This window comes from Drosophila guanche, unplaced genomic scaffold (assembly GCF_900245975.1).
Source record: "Drosophila guanche unplaced genomic scaffold, DGUA_6, whole genome shotgun sequence".
Lineage (NCBI taxonomy): Eukaryota > Metazoa > Arthropoda > Insecta > Diptera > Drosophilidae > Drosophila > Drosophila guanche.
Window position 1 is genome coordinate 6,723,916 of NW_022995746.1, and position 14,605 is coordinate 6,738,520.

The following is a 14,605-nucleotide window of genomic DNA, read 5'->3' on the forward strand; positions in this document are numbered from 1 at the left end:
AATAAATTAATGGAAAATTGTAATTGATTGTTTTGTATGCACACTAGATTTTGCCAAAGTCAAGTTAGACAACAAAATTTGTTTTTGTTTATGCGACGTTTCAGTATATTTTGTGTCAAAATTGATTTGTTAGTATATTGCGGTATATTTGTACGGTATATTCTTCCACCTCAGTTTATTTGTCAACCGAAAACCCGAAAAACCTGAGATTCCCTTGGATAATTGCTGGCAAAGATGGCATTTCGGAGGCCATCGAAGAACTTAAGGCCCGCATAGTGTTCAATCTCGCGGATGTCGCAGAGGAAGGAGCGCAAATCGAGGCCATCTGGCAGCGCAGTATTGGGCAGAACATAACCCTCCATATACGGTTTACCCAGAGGCAGTTTCGACTCCACCATGATGACCTTGAAGAAGTGCGTGGGCACGGCCACCATATTCAAGCCAATCATCTCGAACTCCACGCCGAGTTTGCCAGCCGCGCGCTGCTTGGGCTTGTATAGTGGACCCGTGCAGACGTAGACCGATCCAAAGCGAAGGGTTAGATCCCGCACATAGATCTCCAGCTTGTTCCAAGCGCCGCTATTGAAGCCACGACCTATTTGTGGTGCAATGTTGGTCAGGAAGAAGGTCTCGTTGCAGTGGCTCTGGAGTGCACGATGATTGCCAGCAGCCGCCAGATGACCGCGATCAAAGCCAGATCGTCGATAGTCCGCCAGAGTGGATCGGAAATTCGAGGGCACACTCAGATCCGGTCGATACGTGGCGCGTGCACGATTCCCTTGGCTGGCTTGCAGTGTGTCCACCTGCAGATGCTCGCACACCCAATGGGCCACACGATTCCGTCGATCGTACGACAGCACAAAGTCACTGTATAGCCGTAAATCATCTAGACCCGGGAAGCCATACTTCATAATCTGCCGCAGGCGATGATCCGCTTCTTCTTTAGTTCTAAAAAAGGAAAACTACTGGCATTAGGATGATGATTGATGGAGTGATGCTGCTCCCTCCCTTACCACTTTATAGATTTTGGGACTAATGTAGTAGGCATAGGGATCTTCCTGTATCAACTGCTGCAATCTTCGACGGGCAAACTCATGATGAGTGTAAAAACCTGCCGCAAAGGATGCACCGACGGTGGTCAAGCCCACGACAAGACTTAGAGCCAGCAGATGCCATTTTCGGTTCATTGGAGGGACACACTGGAAATGGCTGAAGTTACATTTTGTTTATGGCTAAGTGTAAAGATTTTGCTTGGGTAACTGAGATCACAATGGTTGGAATTGGAACTGGAACCCGGTAGAATTAATAGGAAACAAACTTTTCCTTCTACGAATCAAGGAAAATCCTCAAAATTGATATCCTTAATGATATCTGTAACTGATCTTAGCTTATCCATAAATTAAGAAATGTTGTAAGTTCTTAAAGATGAGAACGCACAGCTCGTAAATTTATCTTGCCGCTGTTCTTGCCTGCCTTAAAGTTTTCTGTGTTCCAAGTTCAAAGAGTAGCCCGTTTGCCATTTGTCGAAAATCTACAGCCAACACTTCGTTGCACTTTCCAACTGCATTAAGTCAATAGAAAAAGTTGCAGTCACCGTCGCAGCGTCCCCAAAAACTAAAAAGCCCTTGGGACAAAGCCAACCCCCAGTCAAAACCCCCACTGTGTTGGGTGCTTTTCACCCCTTTTTGAACTACATAATAAGCGTTTTTGGGTGAGGGGGAGGGCAATGGCAATGCCTGACTAAACCAAAAACGGCGTTAAGATTTATATGCCAAATCTCGTCGTACTTTGTTATGCTTAAAAATGTTAGTTGAGGATTTAGAGTTTTTCGGTTTTTGGTCAGAAAGTTTTGGGACCGCTCTCTCTGCTGAAAGTTGGCAAAAGGTGAAGTAGTCTACTTTACTGGACCATAGATTCGGGTTGGAGTAGGGTTTTAAAAATGTTTTTGGCCTGCACAGTGTAAACTTTGAATGGAATCATCTACAAATTATCAAAGTGAGTTGTACAACTTATTAGTGAGTGAAATAATAAAGACGAAAGCTGAATGTTTAGTTAAGAGAATGCCACTAAATGGTGTCTATATAATTATTGCTCTCTTGAGTAGTCTATAATCTCTATCTTCCATTCTCTTTCCCAGATTTCAAGCTTAGATTCCTCAAACGCAATTTAAGGCAAAAACCTTTAATGACAAACGACCATTTCGGGTGGAAAACAAAGACCTCCCCCAGGCGATGGACCGTTCTCCCTCCAATCCGTTTCGGCAAACAGTTTGTGACGAAAATTCCGCCTTGCCAAAGAGGGAAAAACTTTTGCGACACTTGACAAAGGTTTCCAAAAAAAGTATAGCAAAAAAATAAAAGAAAATTCCCAGAAAATAGCGCAAAAGTGCAGTAAATTTGTAGACGCAAAGAGAGAATTTCACGGAATGTCCTGGAGCCGTGTCTCACTCAGATAAGCATCATTGTCAAAGCCAAAATGCGGAGAACTCAGATTTCTGCTCCTTGAACTCTCCTCAGAATCCATTTGCATTTTGAGGCTGGCCCCGAGGCATTGCCAATTAATTTTCAACATCTAATTGGTGGTTTGCCAAAATTCATTAGGGAACGAGGATGTGTTTGTTATGGCCTTTGGCTTTGCCCTGCTCCTGCTCCTGCTCCTTCTGCAGCTGCATATTGATTGATTTTATGCCTGAAGGAGGGGCAAAGGAAAGTCCCTTGGTTGCACCTCAGCCTGGCGGTCCGTGTGTCAAGAGTTTTACGTTTTTCATTTTCTGCGGATTTTCTAATCAACAAGGCTGCTCGCCGAAAATTTGCATAATTATAATGCTGCTCAGGTGTGCCACGAAATGAGGCAAAAGCAAAAGAGAGTGCCCCCGGCCTCTGCCACTGAGAGAAGGATTGGGCGGCTGGGCTAAGTGACTGAAAATTTGTCGCCTCATTTGAGTTTGAAGTTAATGAATTATGTACTCGGGGGGCGGAATAATTAAACGAGCTTCAAATGTGATTAGGGGCCAGGCAATTAGACGATCGAGTCGGGGATTCTTTAACCGCCGTTCCTTGGGGTATATGCGATAATTATTTGCTGACTGACAACCATAAAAATGTTTGCCCCAGGATTGGAAAAACCAAAACTCATTAATGCTTCAGGGGGTTACACTCGTTTCCTTTTTTAATTTCGTTGAGTTTATTGCAGGTCCACTTAATGGGGTAATTAACTTATCAGAGTGGGGAAGGATTGCTAGGTAGAACACTTTTTATATTTGCTTTTTATTTACTTTGTTAATAAGTGAAACATGTTTTGGGTGCGTTGTATATGGCCCGAAGGGAGCGTTTAAAAAATGGGATGTACTCAAAGGTAAGTGGTATGTTAATTGGGAGTGGGTTGGATTTTCTGGATTACTTTTTTACATTTCTTTGGCATATTTACAATATTTAAGAACTTCACTTCTAAGCCAGTTTATATCAATAAGCGATCTTGACAAATTGTTAATGTTTTTCCAACCGTAGAGGCCCAAAAAGGTTCCCCTTGCCTTTTATATTTTCGCAAAGATCGGCTATCATTTGTCGATGATCGTTGTCATTAGCAATTAACACTTTGTAACGAAAAACGCTCCCAAACAATTATCATGAGGCAGAGCAAGAACGAAGAAAAGGCACTGGAAAGAGGCGAGAGAGAGAGAGAGAGATAGAGAGGTAGAGAGGTAGAGAGCGAGGGTAGACATGACGTCGCCACGCTTTATCTCTCTCCATAGTTTGGCGATTCGGCGATCGTTCAGAGTCACAGCTCGGAGCCCAGAGCGCTTTGTCAGTTGTGCACGCACCATTGAGCAGGTCAGAGGCTCTCATCGAGCGGGGAACAAACTAAATTGGTGCGGAGTGTACGTGGAAGATCGGTAGTTCGGCAGATCGGCAGATCGGAGCAACGCACGCATACGAGCTCTCAGGCGCCCCAGGGCGATCTACAAACAGCCATGATCTCGCAGCTGAATCTGATCGCAGTCGTTGGTGCTGTGGCACTCTGTGCTCTAGCAGTGGGTAAGTTCATGGTGCCTGTATGTAACTCCATAATTGAATAATCTAAACAAGTGTTGGCTCTACTTAATTAGCATCACCTACGACGACCACCAGCACCAGCACAGAGGCAGCACCCACAGAGCTATCCATGGAGTTATCTCCTCAATGCAATTACACGCTAATCAAAACCAAGACCCTTGGCGTTGATCCCTCTTTCTGGAAGAAGTTCTTCACAAACTTGGTACCCTTTGTGGGTAGCTCGAGGAGTAAAATGCAATTTATACTCTTCAAGCGGGATTTTGCCGATTGCGGAAGGGAATTGCTCATCGACAATAAGGAAAATCTGAAAAAGTCTGGCTTCAATGCACGTCACCCGACACGGTAAGCCGACCGAGGGGGATTTCCTCAAAAGATTAATGTTTGTGATTGTAGCAGGGGGAACTTTTATACATTTGGGGGGGGGGGGGTGTACATTTTGTACTTTGGAAATTCATTTTGGGTGGAAATAATTGCTTGAAAGCTGCTGCCAACAAGCGTCACAGAATAATAGTTAAATGTTTTCTATTAGATTTCTATACTATATTCAAATATTTGCCAACTTCTGTCGCTAAATGTTATTAATTTTTTGGTCGAGCGTACAGACGAAACAGGTTTTTATTTGTTGTTTATTTTTGGCCCCCCCGCTTATCGCATTGAGTCATTGCCATTTGGCCTTTTTGCTCTGGAAACATTTTAATTAGCAATTAAAATACTCGTAAATATGTGGAGCCCTGAAATGTGGGAAATAGAGTCAAATAGTGACAGCAATTTGGCATTACAAGCAAAATAGAGATAAGATAATTGGTTGACACGTGAGGCAGAAATTCGACTTGGTGGATTTTGAACAAAGGGTTTTCATTGTTTCTTATTTTGCAGAATCGTCATACACGGCTGGATGAGTCAGAGCAAGGGTTCGCATATAAGGAAAGTGAAGAACGCATATCTGAGTCTCACCCATCCGGGAGTGAATGGAGAGCCCGCGCGCTACGAGGACTTCAATGTCATCGTCTGCGATTGGAGCAAAGTCTCAACGAATGTGAACTACTTTGGTGTGGCCAATATGGTAGAGGATATGGGCTTCCTGCTGGCCGATCTAGTGCGCTATCTGCACCTGAATGCCGATCTGCACTACGATGATGTTTATGTGATTGGCCACTCGCTGGGGGCACAGATCGCGGGCAGTGCCGGCAAGCAGATACAGCCGTTCCGGTTCAACACGATCTATGCGCTGGATCCGGCGGGTCCCAAGTTCCGTGATCAAACAGATGACTACCGCATCGATGCTAGTGATGCCTCCTACGTGGAGTCCATCCAGACGAGTGTCAGTCTGGGCTTCGAGCAGCCCGTGGGGCATGCCACCTTCTATCCGAACTACGGCAAGAACCAGAAGAAATGCTATGTCTACGGCTGTTCCCACAAGCGGGCCCACGACTACTTTATGGAGTCGCTGATCAGTCCGGCTGGCTTCTGGGGTCCACGTGCCGAACGTCATGCGGATGGGACGTGGATCCTGCTGCTCAGCGACGGTGAGTTCCGCATGGGCGGAGAGCCATCGATACCCAAGAATGGCACATTCTATGTGAAGACCTATGCCAAGCCACCATACGCCATGGGCCACAGATGGCAGATGGAACCGGATCCCGAAGAAGTTGATGACAACTCAACAGATGAATAAGAGATGGAAGAACTGTGAATAAACTATTGTTAAAATACGAAATGAAAGGATTGGGGGATTTTCTTGGGTTTGAGTTGGTTTTTTTTTTCAATTTGTATTTTAATGGGTTCCCCATTCGTTGTACCTCGGAAAGTGAGAGTGAACCTCATTAAAATAAGGAGAATATTGCATAGAAATATGTACACTCGGAGAACGAAAGCACTGAGAATCCGAGAGTGAATATATTTATATGGAAGTTTTGGCATTTTGGCATACAGAAATGTTTAATTTAAATATATTTCATACCTAAAATAAATAATTATTTCATGTTTCAGTTAAATTCGAGTACATTTTCCACTAAATATATAAGAATTATTTTAAAGTGTTTTATATTTCGTTTAAAACTTATTCATTTTATTTTTAAATCATGTTTAATACTATTATGTTTCATGCTACAATTATTTTGTCATATGTTTCCTCAACACTATGCCATTTTTCTGTCAGTGTACCCTTCGACTAAGTAAAAATCTCTTATCGTTAAAGTAATTTCGAATATGCGAAGCAATTTCAGTTTATGACAAAACGTGAGCCAAGGAATTTGCTTGGAATAAATCACAGTAGATATTTGACGTAACCCAGTTACGTGTGGACTTCACTTCATTTTAGGAGCATTCAGTATATATAGTAAAAAACCATTTCATAATTCTGCCATTAACAAGTAGAAAATGTTACGAGTTGCAAGATTTTGCGTCGTTTTCTTGGTTCTAGCTGCCAGTGTTGTGGCCAGGCCTGAAGGCGGTTTGCCTGCTGGCGAGGGCGTTGCTGGATATAAAACAAAAGAATTAATGAAGAAACCCGCCAATTACTTATCGGAGGATACCAGGGAAGCAAAAAAACAGGCATCTGACTTATATTCTGATGAAGCAAGTGACGAAATTTTGGGAAGTGAAGAATCATCTGGAGAATCGAATGAATTCGGACCCAGCCAGGACTCATACGTGGGATCATTGAGGAAGCAATCAAATAAACAATATAGACAGATTTCCGAGATACCAGTGATGACTGAGACAGTAACTTCAGACACCGTGACCACAGTAACCACAGAAATCGGAACTGTGTCGACAGAGACAAGCCAGGAAACAACTGGAAAATCCAGCCAGGAAACCACTGGGATGACAGTTGCACCAACAGTGGAAGATTGGCCCAATGAAGAGGAATCAAACGAGGATCCAGTGGAGGAGACACATGAAGAAGACATTTGCGAATCGCTTTTTGGATTTTTATGCTGGATCTGATCAGTTGAGCCTTCTGTTAATTATTTTTCTTATTTGTAGCAACATTTTATTTGTTTGTTTAAAACGAAGCTCACAATTTATTGGAATTCTTGTTAACTCAAACACTAAATTGTGTAATAATGAAGCCCGTTCTGTGTATTTTCGTATTTCTCTCCGTTTTGCGGTTGATCAGAGGCGTAGCCTTTCCTGTTATGGATCCGTTTTTACTCCAACCAGATACGGACTATGAAGATGTAGATGAATGGGCCAGTTATTAGATGCCTTTCGCCAGCTAATTGTTAAATTCGCAAAAAAAAACCCAAGCAGCAGAGAAGCAGCAATATACTTTTGGACACTGATGCTGCATTTTATAATACTTTAAAATGTAACCCTTGAGCGCTGCCAACAGCGTTTAAACGATGTACATTTAACACGTAATTCGACTAACGGCAGAACATAAAAATTCATATTTTCTGTCATGTTAAAGACCCCAGGGCCAATCCCCAAGGGTCCTTTGGTTACTAGAATATTTACACTCGATTTAAACGTGGGACATCAGATGGAAGAATATATATTTGAGCCTACGTCCAATAAAATATGGGTCTAGTGACACTAAGTAAATATCTTGAAAATCAAAATAGAAAGCAAGCTCAAATATTTTAAGTAAATAATTGTGTACAAACAAATGGATTTATTTATATTTCTAATCTTTTTGCTGAAGATCACAGCTCAAACCTTGCACGATGGGGATCCATTTGCAAACGAACCGGATGTAGATTACCAAGATTTGGATGAATGGGCCAGTTAGTAAGTTTTTTATTACCAACTTATTAAAATAATTGCATGTTTCACTTTCAGAATCATAAGGGCTGCTGCTGTTTCCTCTAGCGTTGCCTAAGGATGCCACTGCTGCTGCGGCGCTTCCTCTACGTTGCATACAATATTTGGAACATAGAAAAAAACTTAATTAAAACAAACAATATGTTGCCCAAATTGTTGCCGGACTGGCAGGGTTTCGGTAGCTGCAGAATATTGCAGTTTTCAGTTGCGAAAACCCCCTGGACCTGGGCAAAGTTTGTTGTTAATACATTTACTCGGCTTAATTAGCTGAGATTTTACATTATTCATGGCCACGTGTGACCACCAAGTGTGCTTAACCTTTTGTGCTGTGCCAGCGAACATCATAATTTTCACTTAATTAAAGTTGTCGTTTTTGTGGGTGCTGTGTTAGTGGGTTAGTCCAGGATGTGCAGATGATTTTTGGAAGCCAAAAAGTGCGAGGCAGTATTCACAGGTGTAGGTTTTGTGTCATGAATGGGAAAAGTTTACCAAGCGTTTTGGGGACACAACTTATGCCTTAAAATATCATTCTATTAGCACATTAAACACATAATTGACAGTTGAGAAGCCGGAAAAGCAAACTCATTTGTCTACCAAAAAAGACAATCATATATTTAAAGGAAAAAACATCAAATTTTCCCCCCAGAAAGTTGACAAGCTAAAAGACAATTCAAGCTTCGACATAAGCCTTTGATTGGCTTAGTAAACGTCTCAACGCACTTAGCGTAATTGTTGTCCTAAATTGACAGATTGATGAGCACATTCCGAATGAAAGCCAAAACACCAGCCACAAGTATAATAATCCTTGAGGTTTTACACACACACACACACCGGCATTGAGGGTTTAAATCTCAGGTGTAGAATGATTTCACTTAAATTTTATGCAAACTCATTTACCCTTTTGCGTGAAGGAGCTGCCCCGCAAGCGTTGAGAGGAAACCTTTTGCCGAAATAGTTGGGTTTGGAATTCGATTAAAGTCCCGAATAAAATGTCGATTGATGATTGTGTGTGGTGTGTGTGTGTGTGTGTGTGTGTGTTTGTGTGTGTGATTCCCCCAGGAGATTTTCTTACCGACTGAATTGTATTATTTAAATTTCACATTCATTTTCATTGGCACATACATTATTTATGAGGCATTGTATGCATGAGCTTTTGGCATTCTAATTAGAACTTTCACCCACAAAATGTCTCCCCAGATGACCACAGAACTTGGGCACTACTCTCAGGGCAGTGGTGCATCTTAAAAGGGTCATTACACCTTCAAAAAACTCCTTTTGGTAAACCATTTTTCGGTAGCAATTTGTCGCCCAGAAAATGGAGCGTGCGAAGCAAAACCCTCAGAGTGTCATAACTTTACTGGATTTGTGTGTGTGTTTCGGTGTTGTCACCGCTCAGCCCAAGAAGAGAAGGGAAAAATTAAAACGAAATCAAGTTTCTTTGCTGTTGTGAGCCAAAAGAAAAGGTTACAAAAGGCAGCAGCTCAGAGATATCCCAACAAATGAGTCTCCCGGCAACGACCGATGACAATGACTTACACTCACATCTCCGCAAAGGACTTCCAGCAGGACAGGACACACTTTACAGCAATTCACACTCGTTAAAGTTCGTGTGCACACGCACTTAGGTCAGCAGATATGCTGCTCCTCGTTTGAGAAAGAATCTTCCATCACTTTCATATACGGCCACGGCTACGGCTACGGCTCTGTATTTTGTATCTCCGTATCGCATCCAATGCTATTTGTGCAATTTTATATCATTTTTATGGCACACAAGTTTTGTACTTTGTGCCCGCCTGGAATGGGTTGGGGGTGCCCTGCGTCCGGTTTCCTCTTTAAAATATTTAAATTTGATGTGTGTGTGTGTGTGTGTGGGGGGGGGGGGGGGGGGGGGGGGGGGGAAGGAGCACGAAGGGAGTCCAAGCAATTCGGTTTCGTTGTGTGCTCAACTGTGTAATAGAGGCGGCCGTCTTGAAGTAATGGAAAGGGTAAAGGGAAGCCACTGCGGAAAATGGGAATAGTCGGAGATTCAGGGCTTGGAAATTGTTAAGTTTAAGCTTTGAAACAAAAGTTGAAGAGTTAAAAAGATAGTTAGCTAGATGGCGATGGTAAGTGTGGGACATGAAGAGTGTAGATAAGACGGAGATAATGGGGGAGTCATCTTTTAGGTCTCCATTTGGAATCATATTTTGAGTAAGTAATTTCTTACACAGAAGATTATCATTGTGCCAGTGTACATCATTATCAAATAGTACTGAAAAGGAAAAAGTACAGGGAGTGGCCTTCCCTACAAGCAATCTTCTCCAGCCCTGGCTGACAAGAATTTCTCCATTTCAGGCCCAAGCTACTCGTAAGTTCCGCCACACACACAAATTCCCATGAACACCCACATATGTACACATGTATGTACGAATGTATGTACATATTTCCCATACATATCTATGTCAGTTCACTTGAGTGTTTGTTGCCGCTCTTTCGCTTTTTCGGGCCTTCACCAAGTTTGCGGTGTGATTTTATGTGCAAAACTTAAATTATACAATTTTGGGGGCCATGAATACATTTTTCGGTTGTCGTCAACGTCTTGTTGCTGGTTGTTGCTGTTGTTGGAATCTGGCTGAATCTGAAGCTGAAGCTGTGTGGCCTGGTGAAAGGGACAATGAGTTGCTAAATGCTTTGAATATTCTTCTGGCCATTGCCTTGCACTGCATGCATAATATACGATACATGGCAACGTCCCTCCCCCATGTCAGATGCGAATCCTTCCAGTGTGGTCACAGAGTGAAAACAGGGAAAGGCGAGAGTGTGAAGTCTTGACGGCAAAGCAAGGCGTCCGTTCGGTCGGGTCGGTCATGTGTTGACAGGTCGAGTGTGTCATGCGGTTTTCTCTCTACCAAAAAAAAAAAAAAATTTGAACATGGATGTACTAGACAGTTTGCAGTGTCGGTTTATTCTGCACAATGTTTCCATTTTTATTATAAATAGACTTTAATTATTCTGGGAGAGGCAATATTGTTTATTTAAATACAGTTTAGCCGACAAAATTGTTTCATTTACTGGCATTGACCAGATGTTTGCATTCCTCGAGAAAACACCAATGTAGAATGAATTTACGTACACATCGATGTGGCCTATCGATGTTTGACCCCATTACTATACCATCCAAGCGCCGCAAATAGTTTTGCGTTTTGCTCAATTTTATTATTATTTCGTTATTATGTTATTATTGTGTTATTATGTATTATTATTATTCTCTTCCCTTCGAAGGCCGATGGAGACACGCTCTTACTGTTCAACGATATTTTCCATTTATGCAAACACAATACTGCATAAATAATATTCATAAAGGAATATCAAGGAACGAGTATAACAACTACAGGACTTGTCCAATGCAGATCATACAACATTAATTTCCCCCACCCATTAAAGCCCATCCGGAACAAAGAGAAAACTAAATATTTCTGAAAACTATTTGCAGAACGCTGAGCAAAGTACAGGGAAAAAAAAGAATTGCATTAAAAACATAAACAGTTATAAAAGCTCCGGCCAGGCACGTACCATGTCCAAGCAGCAGAGGAACCAAGAGGAACAGCAAAACATGACAAAATTAAGGGTGCCGATACCTTTGATACCCTTGTTTGTAGGAGTAGGATATTTAGTAGGAGTGCTACAGCAATGAGTACGAAGGAAACGTAGAGGGGCTGAATTGCGAGTGGAGAGTTGAGTGGAGACAGATCTCTCAGCGCTCTGAGAGAGTTGTACAGGCGAGCGGTAACGGAGAGCGTTAGCAGCAAGGGGTAACAGCGAGGGTAACAGCAGGCAGTAGCGTTAGCAGCAAGCGGTAACAGAGAGCTGTTAACACCACACTCTCCATTCCTATGGATATTGTGTACCGTGTTGAGGAGGGTGTTGACTCTTCACTGCACATAAACGAATCCACTGCAAGACTATTCGAAGAAGAACAAAGATATCATGGCAAGGCCTGCCTTCTGACACGGATCTCCGAAGATGGTGTGGTATTGGGTTTAGTTGGAGTCAGGAGAGCAGCCAACAAATCGCAAATTGAAAAAAAAGAGTAGATAAGTGGCATTGGGTTTACTCTCCCACGAAAGAGAAACTGAAGCAAAGAGAATGGCAAATAAAAATCAGAGCCCCCGTTCGTGCTCTGGCTGCAAGAATCCTCTACAAGCTCCTGCTGTCATGGCAACTGCTCTTCACTTCCCCCTCCCATCTTCTCGTAGCAATGTTAAGCCTGCAAGTTATGCATTGTTAATTTAATCGCTGAAATTGACTCTCCACCAGCCAGAACTTGCACAGGCTTAGCACATTGCCCTTCTGCCACTTGCAGCGAGAAAAAGCAGAGAGAAGTTTCCAGCAGAGATTAGGCATATATCATGCGATTATATGGCATAGTTTGCACAGCCCAATGACTTGGAAATCGCTTTTACTCCCTCTGCCCAAACGGTAAGATTAAGTTGCAGGCACTTGCTGCAACTTGGAGCAGGAGCAGCCAGTGTGGCAAGGCATTCAAATAGTTCCAGACATCGCGAAATAACGCTGGAATTGTATGTATAATTTTTAGGAATTTTGTGTGTAATTCATTTCGTGCACTTTAGTATTTATTGTTTAGTAACTGAAAGTTGTCTGGCTTTCGAAAGAATGTTTTCATGGATGCAAACTTTCAAAGATATTCGTCTGGAGATGTCTTTTAGATTTTATTTAATATTTCTTTACCATTGTCGATGATGCCTCTATGATGACTCACATAATGCTTGCTTGGAAACTTGTCCGGGCATATCATTGATGGATGTTTAATGATAAGCACAATGGGATCTGACAACTGACAATCATTCAGCAGATTGAGACACCTGATGTGTCTTGGATTGGTATTCAATGGTGATAATAAAAACCACTTTTATGGCAAACAATTGGCAGAAACAATCCATCATGAGACACTGAACTCTTGTTAGACTCATGATATAATTAAATATGCATTACCTCGGTATGTACATTTGTAAACGTAGTTTTCTGTAGAAGTTTTTCCCTTCTGACTGCAGGACCTTAGCTTGGTTTGTGGGTGCAACAAAAACATATCATATCCAGGGATGGTGCAACTTCATTAATAAATTCATTGTTGTCCTAGACAGTGCGCTGGAAATTGCATTAATCATGCGCCCCTTGGTGCATGTTGTACTTGAAATGCTATCACTTGTACCCAGGGACCCCGCCCGTTACTGCCGTTGCCGTTGCCGTTAGCCCGGTTGCCCGGAAGCATCCATCAAATTAATGAAATTTCATATTTGCTTTGCTCTTGTTCAGCCACCAAAGAAATTTGTTTATCCATCGCTTAAATATTATCGAGCTCACGTTCAGATCCCCCTCAATCTCCTTCTCCGTACCGAAGTATCCCATACCCGTTGAAGTAGTTAGTTCTTTTTAGTCGAGAGCGCAGTTACTTTCTTGTTTTTTTTGTTTATAGAATTACTTTCCAGACTTTTGAGCAACATAACTGAAAATGGCCCGTGGCTGTATGGCTATATGGCTGTCTGCGTGGAGAGCATGGAGGGGGAGGCTTCTCTCCAACAAAAGCAATTTAAAACGCTGACTCATGGCCGATGTGGCCCCCACTGAAATAAGTTTGTTTGAAAATTTTATTGAATTAAACCAATTTGGTATGCATGTGAAGCGCACACCCCACGGCAGCGCACACCCCACCCCAGCCACTGCTTTGTTAGGATTAGTCTTACCCCAGTACCCAGTCCGTTTAGCAGATACTCCGTCTCCTTCTGCTGCTCTTCCTTTCTGTTTTCCATTGGAGCTTGAATTCCAGTCACGTAACCGGACGCAGTTTAATGTGTTTAAACGCTTTTCCATCCACAATTCACACACAAAATGCAATCAGATAGTCATGCACTTGACGCCCGGACGGAACGAATGCCCAACGGGCTGTTGTCATTGTCAACAGCCATCGCCTCGCCATCGCCATTGCCATCGCCTCGCCAGCTGTTGGAGGTGACAATGTGTCCCAGGGGTCCAGTTGGGGGGAGAAAGTCAACTGGCTGCTGGCTTGTCCAGGGGTTAGTCAAGGCTAATTTGGTGAGGACCCATCGTCAAAACGAGCCAAAGGCCAAGTCAAGTGGCTTGCTCAAAGTGCGTCGGGGGGAGGGCGAGACGGCACTCGGCCAATTAAACCCATGACAAAATCCGGGAAAGATGCACTCAAATGGCATAGCGAGTGCACGGAAATGATCAACGACATTAAATGGCCATGGATTAAAAATTCTTAGAGTAAAGATTTGGAGTGGAATGCAACTGGATTAGGAATGTCTATCTGCAAAGAATAAATTTAATTTTCAATGAAAGACTTGGGCTTAAATATTATTCAAGGAATGTAGATATCCGAATAGCGGTTGATCTCAGGGTGTCTGAAATTAACGACTATAGGTAAATATCTTACCGCTCCCTCCCAGCGTTGAGTTGCCCATTGTCCAACGATCATGTGGATCACACTCAACTCCAGTGCCATGCACTTGGCGTTCAAATTTTCAGGTGCAGGGGAGCTGGCATTTATGTAGGTGGCAATCGAATGATAACCAAAACCAACACTAGCAGCAGCTGCAACGTTAAAACTAAATTGGCCAACCAAGCGACCAAGCGGCTGCGTGTCTGCTGTGCTCCACTATGTCCACACCCACAAGCAATGGTGCTTCAGTGGCTACGCCTTCTCCAGCTCCTGCTCCTGCTCCTCCTCGCGCTGCAGTGCCACATCTGTGGGCATTTTTGGCAGCAAA

At 42.8% G+C, this 14,605-nt stretch overlaps 2 protein-coding genes across 2 annotated transcripts; one reads left to right on the plus strand and one right to left on the minus strand.

Moving 5' to 3' along the window:
* Nucleotides 1–98: 98 nt before the first annotated feature.
* On the minus strand, nt 99–1,271 carry LOC117582357 (endonuclease G, mitochondrial-like). Its single transcript, XM_034270013.1, has 2 exons — nt 1,014–1,271; nt 99–962 (listed from the first exon to the last, which is right to left on the minus strand). Exons 1-2 carry the CDS (start codon nt 1,185–1,187, stop codon nt 183–185), a joined length of 954 nt encoding a protein of 317 aa, XP_034125904.1. The 5' UTR covers nt 1,188–1,271; the 3' UTR covers nt 99–182.
* Nucleotides 1,272–3,800: 2,529 nt separating this feature from the next.
* On the plus strand, nt 3,801–5,774 carry LOC117582356 (phospholipase A1 2). Its single transcript, XM_034270012.1, has 3 exons — nt 3,801–4,034; nt 4,106–4,394; nt 4,929–5,774. Exons 1-3 carry the CDS (start codon nt 3,971–3,973, stop codon nt 5,725–5,727), a joined length of 1,152 nt encoding a protein of 383 aa, XP_034125903.1. The 5' UTR covers nt 3,801–3,970; the 3' UTR covers nt 5,728–5,774.
* The last annotated feature ends 8,831 nt before the right edge of the window (nt 5,775–14,605 follow it).

Excerpts from the sequence above, each read along its gene's own strand:
- LOC117582357 (XM_034270013.1), bottom strand. The coding sequence starts at position 1,187 with ATGAACCGAAAATGGCATCTGCTGGCTCTAAGTCTTGTCGTGGGCTTG. Across the intron at positions 963-1,013 it reads GTCCCAAAATCTATAAAGTG|TTTTCCTTTTTTAGAACTAA; the intron begins GTAAGGGAGGGA and ends TAATGCCAGTAG.
- LOC117582356 (XM_034270012.1), top strand. The coding sequence starts at position 3,971 with ATGATCTCGCAGCTGAATCTGATCGCAGTCGTTGGTGCTGTGGCACTC. Across the intron at positions 4,035-4,105 it reads ACTCTGTGCTCTAGCAGTGG|CATCACCTACGACGACCACC; the intron begins GTAAGTTCATGG and ends CTACTTAATTAG. Across the intron at positions 4,395-4,928 it reads AATGCACGTCACCCGACACG|AATCGTCATACACGGCTGGA; the intron begins GTAAGCCGACCG and ends CTTATTTTGCAG.